Here is a 14,864-nt window from a genome sequence, read left to right as displayed (position 1 = left end):
ATTATTATTATTATTATTATTATTATTATTATTATTATTATTATGGGAAACGTATCCTACTCCATTCGCCTCACATAACCCCACCACCGAAGCCGGTTTATGCGTACAGCTTCATCCATCGAATTCATTCCTAGCTTAGCCATTATCTCCTCTTTCCGAGTAACCTCCTGCCATTGTTCCCACCTGTTTGTACCAGCAATCATTCTCGCTACTTTCATGCCTGTTACTTCTAGCTTATGAATAAGATATCCTGAGTCCACCAGTTTTCACTCCCGTAAAGCAATGTTGCTCTGAAAACAGACCGCTGTAAAAGTTTCGTCCGGGAGCTGACTTCCTTCTTACAGAATACTGCTGATCGTAACCTGCGAGCTCACTGCATTAGCTTTACTACACCTTGATTCAATCTCACTTACTGTAGTATCATCCTGGGAGAACACACATCCTAAATACTTGAAATTATCTTCCTGTTGCAGTTTTGTATCCCCAGTCTGACATTCAGATCTCTTGGATTTCTTACCTACTGACATCATTTTAGTCTTAGAAAGGCTCATTTTCGTACCATAGTCATTGCACTTACTTTCAGTTTCCAAGATATTAGACTGCAGGCTTTCGGCACAATCTGCCATTAAGACCAAGTCCTCAGTATAGGCCAGACTGCTTACTAAATGTCTATCTAACTGAATCCCTCCCTGCCACTTTAAACCTTTCAGCAGATAATCCATGTAAACTATGAACAACAAAAGTCAAAGAATATAGCCTTTTCTAACCCCTACAAGTACGTTGAACAAAGAACTCACTTTACCATCAATTTTCAATGCAGTTCAATTGTCAATACAAATGCCCTTGATTGATTTTAATAATCTACCCGTAATCCCGTAGTCCCCAGTACAGTGAACATCGGTACTCTGTCATATGCATTCTATAGGTATACGAAATATAAGCATTATTATTATTATTATTATTATTATTATTATTATTATTATTATTATTATTATTATTATTATTATCCTCCGTGGCTCAGGTGGCAACGCGCCGGCCTCTCACCGCTGGGTTCCGTGGTTCAAACCCCGGTCACTCCATGTGAGATTTGTGCTGGACAAAGCGGAGGCGGGACAGGTTTTTCTCCGGGTACTCCGGTTTTCCCTGTCATATTTCATTCCAGCAACACTCTCCAGTATAATTTAATTTCATCTGTCAGCCATTAATCATTGCCCCAGAGGAGTGCGACAGGCTTCGGCAGCCGGCACAATTCCGCTAGTTGGGGGCTTTATTCATTCCATTCCTGACCCGGTCGAATGACTGGAAATAGGCTGTGGATTTTTTCATTATTATTATTATTATTATTATTATTATTTCGAAACTGTTTGCACTACACCACCTGCCAGGATTTCTTAACTCAACAACAAAATTTAAAAGAGCATGCAGAGATTAGTCCGCCTCTGTGGTGTAGTGGTTAGTGTGATTAGCTGCCACCCCCGGAGGTCCGGGTTCGATTCCCGGCTCTGCCACGAAATTTGAAAAGTGGTACGAGGGCTGGAACGGGGTCCACTCAGCCTCGGGAGGTCAACTGAGTAGAGGTGGGTTCGATTCCCACCTCAGCCATCCTCGAAGTGGTTTTCCGTGGTTTCCCACTTCACTTCCAGGCGAATGCCGGGATGGTACCTAACTTAAGGCCACGGCCGCTTCCTTCCCTCACCCTTGCCTATCCCTTCCAATCTTCCCATCCCCCTCCAAGGCCCCTGTTCACCATAGCAGGTGAGGCCGCCTGGGCGAGGTACTGGTCATACTCCCCAGTTGTATCCCCGACCAAGAGTCTGAAGCTCCAGGACACTGCCCTTGAGGCGGTAGAGGTGGGATCCCTCACTGAGTCCGAGGGAAAAGCCGAACCTGGAGGGTAAACAGATGATGATGATGATGATGATGATGACTCCGTCATATGCATTCTATAGGTTTACGAAATATAAGCACAATTATTATTATTATTATTATTATTATTATTATTATTATTATTATTATTATTATTATTACCGAGCTTGATAGCTGCAGTCGATTAAGTGCGGCCAGTATCCAGTATTCGGGAGATAGTAGGTTCGAATCCCACTGTCGGCAGCCCTGAAAATGGTTTTCCGTGGTGTCCCATTTTCACACCAGGCAAATGCTGGGGCTGTACCTTAATTAAGGCCACGGCCGCTTCCTTCCCACTCCTAGCCCTTTCCTGTCCCATCGTCCCCATAAGACCTGTCTGTGTCGGTGCGACGTAAAGCAACTAGCAAAAAAAATATTATTATTATTATTATTATTATTATTATTATTATTATTATTATTATTATTATTATTATTACCGAGCTTGATAGCTGCAGTCGATTAAGTTTGGCCAGTATCCAGTATTCGGGAGATAGTAAGTTCGAATCCCACTGTCGGCAGCCCTGAAAATGGTTGTCCGTGGTTTCCCATTTTCACACCAGGAAAATGCTGGGACTGTACCTTAATTAAGGCCACGGCCGCTTCCTTCCCACTCCTAGCCCTTTGCTGTCCCATCGTCGCCATAAAACCTGTCTGTGTCGGTGCGACGAAAAGCAACTAGCAAAAAAATTATTATTATTATTATTATTATTATTATTATTATTATTATTATTATTATTATTATTATTATTATTATTATTATTATTATTAGCCTCCGTGGCTCAGGCGGCAACGCGCCGGCCTCTCACCGCTGGGTTTCGTGGTTCAAACCCCGGTCACTCCAATTGAGATTTGTGCTGGACAAAGCGGAGGCGGGACAGGTTTTTCTCCGGGTACTCCGGTTTTCCCTGTCATATTTCATTTCAGCAACACTCTCCAGTATAATTTCATTTCATCTGTCAGCCATTAATCATTGCCCCAGAGGAGTGCGACAGGCTTCGGCAGCCGGCACAATTCCGCTAGGTGGAGGGCTTTATTCATTCCGTTCCTGGCCCGGTCGAATGACTGGAAATAGGCTGTGGATTTTTCATTATTATTATTATTATTATTATTATTATTATTATTATTATTATTATTATTATTATTATTATTTCGAAACAGTTTGCACTACACCACCTGCCAGGATTTCTTAACTCAACAACAAAATTTAAAAGAGCATGCAGTGATTAGTCCGCCTCTGTGGTGTAGTGGTTAGTGTGATTAGCTGCCACCCCCGGAGGTCCGGGTTCGATTCCCGGCTCTGCCACGAAATTTGAAACGTGGTACGAGGGCTGGAACGGGGTCCACTCAGCCTCGGGAGGTCAACTGAGTAGAGGTGAGTTCGATTCCCTCCTCAGCCATCCTGGAAGTGGTTTTCCGTGGTTTCCCACTTCTCCTCCAGGCGAATGCCGGGATGGTACCTAACTTAAGGCCACGGCCGCTTCCTTCCCTCTTCCTTGCCTATTCCTTCCAATCTTCCCGTTCCTCCGCAAGGCCCCTGTTCAGTATAGCAGGTGAGGCCTCCTGGGCGAGGTACTGGTCATACTCCCCAGTTGTATCCCCCGACCAAGAGTCTGAAGCTCCAGGACACTGCCCTTAAGGCGGTAGAGGTGGGATCCCTCGCTAAGTCCGAGGGAAAAACCGAACCTGGAGGGTAAACAGATGATGATGATGATGCAGAGATTACCTGTCGAATACCGCTGATTGTCGCGTGTGATTGGTGACGTGTGATAGGTTGTGCGATTATGATACGTGGGTTAGTGGAGTGGCATTTTACTGTACAGCTGAAGAACGCTGTTGTTCTTATAATTAATATTAGGTTATTATAATCTTTTATTGTTATAAAGTAAATGTACACAATATTTACCTTTTAACCGAGCTCGATAGCTGCAGTCGCTTTAAGTTCGGCCAGTAACCAGTAATCGGCAGATAGTGGGTTCGATTAGCGTCGGCAACCCTGAAAATGGTTTTCCGTGGTTTCCCATTTTCACATTTTCACACCGCTGCCTCTGTGGATCAGTGGTAGAGTGTCGGCCTCCGGATCCCAAGATAGTGGGTTCAAACCCGGCAGAGGTAGTCGGATTTTTGAAGGGCGGAAAAAAGTCCATTAGACCCTCCATGTCGTACGATGTCGGCATGTAAAACATCTCTGGTGACACATTTGGTGTTTACCCGACAAAATTCATTAAATCTCAGCCATATACGCCCAAGAGAGTTTCGGTTTACTCGGTCTGCCATCTAGTGGGCCTAGAGTAAAACGGAACGTCGAAATTGACGAGCAGACAGTCAGATGGCGTCAACTTGAAATGTCTGCACACGGTAGCTGAGGCCATACGATTATTATTATACATTTTCACACCAGGCTGTACCTTAATTAAGGCCACGGCCGCTTCGTTCCCATTCCGTGGCCTTTCCTATCCCATCGTCTCCATAAAACCTATCTGTGTCGGTGCAACATAAAGTAACTAGCAAAAAAAAAAAGGGTCTTATGGCGACGATGGGACAGGGAAGGGCTAGGAGTGGGAAGGAAGCGGCCGTGGCCTTACTTAAGGTACAGCCCCAGCATTTGCCTGGTGTGAAAATGGGAAACCACGGAAAACCATCTTCAGGGCTGCCGACAGTGGGGTTCGAACCTACTATCTCCCGAATACTGGATACTGGCCGCACTTAAGCGACTGCAGCTATCGAGCTCGGTAAAATTAGCTTTTAATTCATGAACATAGATTTATTGCCAGAGCCCCGCATGGATGCGGATATCCGCAAAGTTAGTGCTTGGGCGGATTCACACTGAATGGCAGTGTTGATAATTTTGCTGATAATTTCTAAATAATGACGGTTATTGATTTTTCACTCAGGTATACTCTTGGTTTTGCTTGTGGTTAGGGAACCCGTGACATTTGTATGGGATAATAGTGATATTGATATATAAAGAGCAATGAGACCATAAAGCCGAAAATCTGACCTAAGCATAGCTGGCTCCTGTCCTCAGTTAATGGAAGAAAGCAACAAAGGTCAATACGTCGGTAGTTGTCGCAAGAGAAAGTCCCTCATGAACCTGTGACTGTATGGGCTTTGGCGCCAGGTGTTAGGCCTATTATATTACGTTAACAGATCTACCGGTTTCAATATCTTGGGTGTAATATCATTATCATCATCACTGGCGCGACAGCCCTTTTGTGAGCCTTGGCCTTTAGAAGAAGTTTTCCCCATTCTTTCCTGTTAAGTGCAGAGCTACTCCAATTACCTTTAGATCCTCCCTTACCCCTTCTTCCCGCCTTAACTTTGGTCTGCTAATTTTCCTGATTCCTTCTGGCACTGCATTAAATATCCTCTTTATCATTCTGTCATAAAAAGAAGTCAAGCCAGCTATTTCTTCTTCAGATTTCATAACGAGAGTTTTTTACAGATTGTGTTGTCAGCCCAACGCCAACCTCCAATAATCCTGGAGGGCCGATGTTTTATTTCGGGGTTGTCTCCCTCAGCTGGTGGGTCCTCATTTTGAAGCGTCGGGAACTCGATTTTTAGTCCTTACAATGACTTAGCCGTGTATACGCAGTGTACATGTTGTCCAGGGGCCACGGGTGGACGTGCATGTATGGGACTTGGTAGGAATAAATGGCATTTCCTGTGCTTTATTAATACACTTCCAAAAGTCATCTCCGTACAGGCCATGAAGGCCCTTGGAAGGGTGGAAGGTAAAGTCTTCCACTATCCGTAACCTCGGCACTTGATGGGGTAGAGTGGTTAGCCCTACGCCCGGCCGCCTTTGCCCCCAGGAATTAACCTGGTACTCATTTTTGGTGTAGGCTGAGTGAACCTGAGGGCCATGTGCACCTCCGGAAGTGGAAATCTCGTTTCTTAAATTTTACGACTTCCTGAATTAATACCCACAGGACCACATACTACCCCTTCGACACCTCTTGGGTGTAATATACTGTACTTAAATATTTACAATATCCGCGGATGTCCGATTCGTTGGCTGAATGGTCAGCGTACTGGCCTTCTGTTCATAGGGTCCCGTGTTCGATTCCCGGCCGGGTCGGGGATTTTAACCTTCATTGGTTAATTCCAATGTCCCGGGGGCTGGGTGTTTGTGCTGTCCCCAACATCCCTGCAACTCACACACCACACGCAACACTATCCTCCACCACAATAATACGCAGTTCTATACACATGGCAGATGCCGCCCACCCTCATCGGAGGGTCTGCTTTACAAGGGCTGCACACTGCTAGAAATAGCCACACGAAATTATTATTATTATTATTATTATTATTATTATTATTATTATTATTATTATTATATCCGCGGATAACCATTCGCGGATGCGGATATTATTTTGCATATCCGCGCAGGGATCTATTTATTGCCACACTTGTATTTCCGTTACTTTATTATATATTGTGTTCTGCTTATGCATAGCGTATGTTTTTCAGTTTGTATGCAACTTTTCATTATGACTTTTCCCCATACCTTTTTTACTTTTATGCACCGTATTTCTTTTTATCTTGTTTTTATTTGTTGAGCTTTCCTTTATTCTTCCTTATATGTTTTCCACATGTGTTATTTAGGTTATTTATCCCTGATTTTATAATAGAATAATACATCTCTTTTACATTAACTTGTAATTTATGTGATTAAGTGTAAGAGAGGGCTGCGAGCCCTAACATATCACTGCTAAAGTCAAATAAATAAATAAATAAATAAATAAATAAATAAATAAATAAATAAATAAATAAATAAATAAGTAAATCTTCTGTGTCAACTCACCAAAATTACGAACTGCTTCATGGCTGTTGATGTTAGTCACTGTTAAGTGTGGCCTTCACGCCACCAATATATATGCGCAGCCATCCAGGAAACAAAATGTCACACATGTAGCTTGCTTCATCCACATAGGCCTACAGTGGGCCTTTGTGAAGGTCAGTGCGAGGAAATCTCGCTTACTCACCGGCATTTTAAAGCAGATCGTGGGAAGGGATTTGAAATAATCAATTCAATTGAATCCATCCCAAGTGCGGTGAATACCCTCCTACAAGCTGAGTCTTAAAGAAAACATAGAGAGACATATACGTTGTATATTTCATTTCTTCCTTTAGGCTGTGAAATATATGTGTATATCGTGAAGGCTTTCTCTTTTCACAACAACCAGTTCCAGGAAATCATGCTGCTTTTAATTTCCTGTTATAGGGTAGGAAGAAACAAACACAAAGCGACGTATTTATTAGGTACTAATTTTGTTCATTGACACTAACGAAGAGATTTAAGTGATATGTTTCTTAATGTGCCGCCTTTTTAGTGTGGTGGTTAGTGTGATTAACTGCCAACCTCGGAAGCCCAGGTTCGATTCCTGGCTCTACCATGAAATGTGAAATCTGGAACAAGGTCCACTCAGCCTCGGGAGGTCAACTGAGTAGGTGGAGGGGGGGGGGGGGGGAGTTCGATTCATACCTCAGCTATCCTCGAAGTGAGTTTTCCCACTTCTCCTCCAGGCAAATGCCCGGATCGTACCTAATTTAATGTCACGGCCGCTTCCTTCCATCTTCCTTGTCTATCCCTTCCAATCTTTCCATCCCCCTACAAAGCCTCTGTTCAGCATAGCAGGTGAGGCCGCCTGGGCGAGGTACTGTTCCTCCTTCCCAGTTGTATCTCCGACTCTAAGTCACGCGCTCCAGAAAATAGCCCTTCAAGCGGTAGAGATGGGATCCCTCGCCGAGTCCGAGGCAAAAACCAACCCTGGGAGGTAAAAAAAAAAAAATAATAATAATCGTATGGCCTCAGCTACCGTGTGCGGACAATTTAATTTGACGCCATCTGGCCGTCTGCTCGTCAATGTCGACGTTCTGTTTTACTCCAGGCCCACTAGATGGCAGACCGAGTAAACCGAAACTCTCCTGGGCGCTTATGGCGGAGTTTTAATGAATTTTGTCGGGTAAACACCGAATGTGTGTCACCAGAGATCTTTTACATGCTGACATAGTACAGCATGGAGTGTCGAATGGACTTCTTTCCGCCCTACAAAAATGCAACTCCCTCTGCCGGGTTTGAACCCGCTATTTTGAGATCCGGAGATCGACACTCCACCACTGATCCACGGATTAAGAAAGAATATTTTTAACCAAGCCGTGGACAATCATAAGTCTGTGAAATTGGGAAGGAATAAATAATAATAATCATTGGGAAGGAAAATTGCCGCAATCGCCTGTTAAACTTATATTTTGACCTTTATAAACATTCTCTGTGGTGCAGTTACATAATAATAAAATTGTTTTAGAATCTGTATTACGTCGTACCGACACAGATAGCTCTTATGGTGACGACGGGATAGCAAAAGCACTAGAAGTGGGAAGGAAGCGGCCGTGGTCTTAATTAAGGTACAGCCCGAGCAGTTGCCTGGTGTGAAAATGGGAAACCACGGAAAACCATCTCCAGGGCTGCCGACAGTGGGGTTCAAACCCACTATCTCCCGGAAACAAGCTCATAGCCTTGCGCCCCTAACCTCACGGCCACCTCACCCGGTACCAAATAATAGATTCTACGTCTGCTCTAGCCACGTGACCTTACAACATCATTCTTGGTTCTGCCATTTTGTCGGGAATCGGGGCAACTTTAGGAGTGTTACTGGCCTCTTCTTTCTTGGGTGCCATAGCCATGTGACTCCGAGCGACCATCTATTAGTTTTTTTTTGTGCTAGTGGCTTTACGTCGCACCGACACAGATAGGTCTTATGGCACGATGGGATAGGAAAGGCCTAGGAGTTGGAAGGAAGCGGCCGTGGCCTTAATTAAGGTACAGCCCCAGCATTTGCCTGGTGTGAAAATGGGAAACCACGTAAAACCATCTTCAGGGCTGCCGACAGTGGGAATCGAACCCACTATCTCCCGGATGCAAGCTCACAGCCGCGCCCCTCTAACCGCTCGGCCAACTCACCCGGTCATCTATTGGTAAGGATGCCCATCTTCGTTATGTATTTCTTTGTCGCTTCGACCCTATACCGTATCACTGGGTGGACAACTGTGACTAGATAAGTAATGAACGTATGTTTTCGTGGCTCATAGCATTAACGTAAATAAATGATTACTGGATTAAAGCCACTATCTTTATTTAATGAAGCCGAGTTTTCAGCCAAATTGCATTGGCCTTCATCAGGGCAAGTTAAATTCTGCTTCCGACAGTGAGCAAAGAAATTCAAAGAAACGTGGAAGTCATGGCCGTACTATCCACGGCCTGCCCCACTAATTGGACTCAAGGATCTTCGTGCTGTGATTCAGCGCCCTCTGTCGATGGTTTCGTGTTTGCGTCCCGCTGTTCCATGGTGGTGTTATGCATGTATTTCTGCAGTACTGGTCTCCATGTATTTGATAACTTGAAGCCATTTTCCCTGTTGATGTTATTTGGGCGCAGCTCTATCTCTATGGCTTCTCTTACTAGTCGAGCATAAGAAGTCTTTTACAGGCGCGATGACCTTCGCCTGGTCAAAGAGGATTTCATGGTCTGTGCTGTAGAAATGTTCTGCTATGGCAGACTGGCTTATGGCATTCTCCGTGGAGGATGAAAGAGCGACATTCTTTACTGACCTAATGTGTTCTTTCACCCTGGTACTTGACAAGCCTTTTCGTCATGCCAATATATGAGCAACCACAACCACATGGAACTTCATACACGCCCGGTGTTTCAAGATGTGGTTTGTCTTTGAATGGACGAAACAGGGATTTGAGCTTCCGGTCTGTGCTGAAAACTGGAATTATATTGTGCTTCCTAAGAATGCGCCCTATTCTGTCAGTTATACCTGCCACGTATAGCCGTTTTTCTTCATGGATGTTGTCAGTTCTCTTAATGCACTTGAGCGGTTATCAGCGTCTGCAACGTTATTCACCATAGTAAATAACGTTCGAAGGAGACATAGCACGAGCTGTGAAAATCAAGGAGCCTAACAGGGATAGTACCAACCAGGACTACAGCAAAAAAGAAGAAAGTATTCGCAGCTCGAAGAAGTTACCAAAATAATAATAATAATAATAATAATAATAATAATAATAATAATAACAGTATGGCCGCAGCTACCATGTGCAGACATTTCAATTTGGCGCCATCTGGCTGTCTCCTCGTCAATTTCGACGCTCCGTTTTAATCTAGGCCCACTAGATGGCAGAGTGACTAAACCTAAACTCTCTTCGGCGTCTAATGGCTGAGATTTAATGAATTTTGTCGGTTAAACACCAAATCCTCCCCTGCGAATGGTTAATCGAAAGGGGGGTAGCAGCCTTTCTTAAGTTGCAAGGGCGGCAGTCTAGATGATTGACTGATATGGCTTTGTAATAATACTCAACATGGCTTAGCTGTGTTGATACTGCTACAAGGCTGAAAGCAACGGGAAACTACAGCCTTAACTATCTCCCAAGGACATATAGCTCTCTCTCTCTGTATGAATGATGTAATGATGATGGCTTGTTTCAAGGAACATCTTGCACAAGGGCTAAATGAAAAGGCTGAAGGAAACACAATAGAGGAAGAGTGAATAGTCATGAAAAATGAAGTCAGTAGGGCTGCTGAAGAAATGTTAGGAAGGAAGAAAAGATCAACTAAGAATCAGTGGATAATTCAGGAGATACTAGGCCTGATTGATGAAGGATGAAAATGCGAGAATGCTAGAAATGAATTAATAATTAATTAATGCTATTTGCTTTACGTCCCACTAACTACTTTTACGGTCTTCGGAGACGCCGAGGTGCCGGAATTTAGTCCCGCAGGAGTTCTTTTACGTGCCAGTAAATCTACCGACACGGGGCTGTCGTATTTGAGCACCTTCAAATACCACCGGACTGAGCCAGGATCGAACCTGCCAAGTTGGGGTTAGAAGGCCAGCGCCTTAACCGTCTGCGCCACTCAGCCCGGCTCTAGAAATGAAGAGGGCAGAAAAGAATACAGGCGATTAAAGAATGAAGTGGATAGAAAATGCAAGGTAGCTAAGGAAGAATGGCTGAAGGAGAAGTGCAAGGATGTCGAAGGTTGTATGGTCCTGGGAAAGATAGATGCTGCATACAGGAAAATCAAGGAGACCTTTGGAGAAAGGGAATTTAGGTGTATGAATATTAAGAGCTCAGATGGAAAGTCACTTCAAGGGAAAGAAGACAAAGCAGAAAGATGGCAAGAACATATCCAACAGTTGTATCAAGGTAAAGATGTACCGGTAGATAATTTGGTTCTGGAACAAGAAGAGGCTGCTGTTGCTGGTGAAATGGGAGACCCAATTTTGAGGTCAAAGTTTGACAGAGCTGTGAGCGACCTAAATAGGAACAAGGCACCTGGAATTGATGACATTCCTTCTGAATTACTGACTGCCTTAGGAGAAACCAGCATGGCAAGGTTATTCCATTTAGTGTGCAAGATGTATGAGACAGGAGAAGCCCCATCCGATTTTCGACAGAATGTTGTTATACCTATTCCCAAAAAAGCCGGTGCTGAAAGGTGTGAAAACTACCGCACCATTAGTTCAGTATCTCATGCCTGAAAAATTTTAACACGTATTATTTACACAAGAATGGAAAAACAAGTTGAAACTGAGTTGGGAGAAGATCAATTTGGCTTCGGAAGAAATGTAGGAAGACGTGAAGCAATCCTTACTCTACATCTGATCTTAGAGCATCGAATCAAGAAGGACAAGCCCACGTACATGGCATTCGTAGATCTAGAAAAGTTGACTGGACCAAGCTGTTTACGATTCTGAAAGTGATTGGGATCAGATACCGAGAACGAAGAATTGTCTACAATCTGTATAAAAATCAGTCTGCATTTATAAGAATCGAGGGCTTTGAAAAAGAAGAGTAATCCAGAAAGGAGTGAGACCAGCACTTTGTCCCCCCTCCTTTTCAATGTTTACAGAGAACAGGCAGTAAAGGAAATCAAAGAGAAATTTGGAAAGGGAATCGCAATCAAAGGAGAGGAAATCAAAACATTGAGATTTCCCGATGATATTGTTATTTTATCTGAGACTGCAGGAGATCTCGAGAAGCTGCTGAATGGTATGGACGAAGACTTGGGTAAGGAGTACAAGAAAATAAATACGTCCAAGACAAAAGTAATGGAGTGCAGTCGAACGAAGGCAGGTGATGCAGGAAATATTAGATTAGGAAATGAAGTCTTAAAGGTAGTGGATGAATATTGTTACTTGGGTAGTAAAATAACTAACGATGGCAGAAGTAAGGAGGACATAAAATGCAGATTAGCACAAGCAAGGAAGAGCTTTCTTAAGAAAATAAATTTGCTCGCTTCAAACATTGATATAGGAATTAGAAATATGTTTTTGAAGACCTTCGTGTGGAGCGTGGCATTGTATGGAAGTGAAACATGGACGATAACTCGCTCAGAAAGAAAGAGAATTTGAAATGTGGTGTTACAGAAGAATGCTGAAGGTGAATTGGGTAGATCGAATCACGAATGAAGAGATACTGAATCGAATTGGCGAGAGGAGATCGATTTGGCTAAATTTGACAAGAAGGAGAGATAGGACACATCTTAAGGCACCCATGACTTGTACAGTTGGTTTTTGAAGGAAGTGTAGGTGGTAAGAACGGTAGGGATTGTCCAAGGTATGAATATGACAAGCAGATTAGAGCAGATGTAGGATACAGTAGTTACGTAGAAATGAAAAGGTTAGCACAGGATAATTTGGCATGGAGAGTTGCATCAAACCAGTCTATGGACTGATGACTCAAACAACAACAACAAACACCAAATGTGTCACCAGAGATCTTTTACATGCCAACATCGTACGACATGGAGTGTCGAAAGGACTTCTATCCGCCCTTCAAAAACCCGACTACCTCTACCGGGTTTGAACCCGCTATCTTGTGATCTACCACTCTCTACCAATGATCCACAGAGGCAGCTATCAAAATAATGAAAGATAGAGAATATGAAGTGCAGTTACCTTAAGCTGATCAAGTTTCCTCTGATTTTGAAGACGTTGCTTCAAGAACGTGTTAGGCAGACTACAATTATTTATGTCTTGACGTATTTTACTGTTTACGTTTCAAAAAACACGTCTTATTCTTCTTTTTCGCCGGCCCCGTGGTGTAGGGGTAGCGTGCCTGCCTCTCATCCGGAGGCCCCGGGTTCGATTCCCGGCCAGGTCAGGGATTTTTACCTGGACCTGAGGGCTGGTTCGAGGTCCACTCAGCCTACGTGATTAGAATTGAGGAGCTATCTGAGGGTGAGATAGCGGCCCCGGTCTAGAAAGCCAAGAATAACGGCCGAGAGGATTCGTCGTGCTGACCACACGACACCTCGTAATCTGCAGGCCTTCGGGATGAGCAGCGGTCGCTTGGTAGGCCAAGGCCCTTCAAGGGCTGTAGTGCCATGGGGTTTGGTTTGGTTTTTATTCTTCTTTTTCTGCCATTTTGCCCACATCGGTGAGGTGGCGGATGCGAACTGCATAGCACGTGTGGGTTTGGCTCTGATTTACGGCCGGATGCCCTTCCTGACGCCAACCATATATGGAGGGATGTAATCACTATTGCGTGTTTCTATGGTGGTTGGTAGTGTGGTGTGTTGTCTGAATATGAACAGGGTAGTGTTGGGACATACTGTACACAAACACCCAGTCATCGAGCCAGAAGAACTAAAATCCCCGACAGGCCGAACCGAACCGAAGGGCGGTACGCTGACCATTCAGCCGACGAGTCGGACGTTTCATAACACACTTAATACTAACTAAACTAAAAGTGTCATTCATTACATAAACTTAGGGTACGTGCATCTATTGATGCTATACAAATCGTAGTTATCGAAATAATCCTGTTCATTGCCGTTAATTAAATCAGAACAACAACATTGTGAAATTAAAATCCGTTCTAAACTTTATTTTGCTAGTTGCTTTACGTCGCACCGACACTGATAGGCCTTATGGCGACGATGGCATAGGAAAGGCTTAGGAATGGGAAGGAAGCGACCGTGGCCTTAATTAAGGTCCAGCCCCAGCATTTGCCTGGTGTGAAAATTTGAAACCACGGAAAACCATCTTCACTGAAGAAAATGGAAATTGCAACACCCAGAAGGAGTGGTGCTACATTGCTGCAATTCAACATGCAGGACGAGTGTTCGGTTGTGCTTCAATGATTACACTTTCAGGTCCCTCTGACAGCAAGTTTCGACAACAATCAATACAGGATGTGCCCACCACGAGCTGCAATACATTGATGAATTCGTCGAGGCATGGAGTCAATAAGGCCCTGGATCGCTTCCTGAGGAATTGTGGTCAATGCTTGCTGCACTGCACGGGTCAGTTGTTCCAGAGTTGTGGGTGGCTGAGGACGGTTGGCCAGTTGTCGACCCATCATGCCCCACACATGCTCAATAGGACTGAGGTCCGGGGATCTGGCGGGCCATTCTAAGGTTGTGATGTCGTGAAGAGCTTCTCTGGAAATGCGTGCAGTGTGAACCCGGGCATTGTCCTACTGACATCCCATTAGCAATGTTCGCCATCATAGGGACAACCACTGGATTGAGTACCCTATCAACGTACTGTCGAGCAGTCATAGTGCCCTCAACAAGCACTAATTGTGATTTCACATTAAAGCTAATAGCTCCCCAGACCATACTACTTGGTGTTGGCCCCGTGTGCCTCTCAACAATAAGATCTGGGCGGCCCCTCTCCCCGGTACGTCGGCGCACACGATTCCGGCGATCACTGCGGGCAAGACAGAAGCGCGATTCATCACTAAAGGCGACCCTATGCCATTTGTCGACCCACGTCGATCTTTCTCGACACCAGGCCAGCCTTACACGTCGCTGTTGTGGGGTCAATGGAACACGTTCTGCAGGGACACGGGCTCGTAAGCCAGCTGCACGCAGGCGATTACCAACCGTTTGTTGTGTAACGTGGGGTGCCACAGCTGCTCAGCTTTGCGCTGCTGTTGCATGGTGT

The 14,864-nt window shown here is 44.4% G+C and overlaps 1 protein-coding gene across 5 annotated transcripts in view; it reads right to left on the bottom strand.

The window, feature by feature from the left end:
• Nucleotides 1-6,771, bottom strand: part of LOC136883063 (uncharacterized) — a 48,969-nt gene extending 42,198 nt beyond the window's left edge. For 2 of the 5 annotated variants that reach the window (XM_067155211.2, XM_067155213.2), the window contains exon 1: nt 6,710-6,771. In XM_067155211.2, coding sequence (XP_067011312.2) covers nt 6,710-6,730 — 21 coding nt within the window. In that variant the 5' untranslated portion in view covers nt 6,731-6,771. The remainder of the gene's footprint in view (nt 1-6,709) is intronic. The other 3 variants (XM_067155214.2, XM_067155212.2, XM_067155215.2) reach the window with 3 other exon arrangements.
• Between the last annotated feature and the right edge of the window lie 8,093 nt (nt 6,772-14,864).

This window comes from Anabrus simplex, chromosome 11 (assembly GCF_040414725.1).
Source record: "Anabrus simplex isolate iqAnaSimp1 chromosome 11, ASM4041472v1, whole genome shotgun sequence".
Lineage (NCBI taxonomy): Eukaryota > Metazoa > Arthropoda > Insecta > Orthoptera > Tettigoniidae > Anabrus > Anabrus simplex.
The sequence above is the reverse complement of the archived record's forward strand: the minus strand, read 5'-3'. Positions and strand labels throughout refer to the sequence as shown.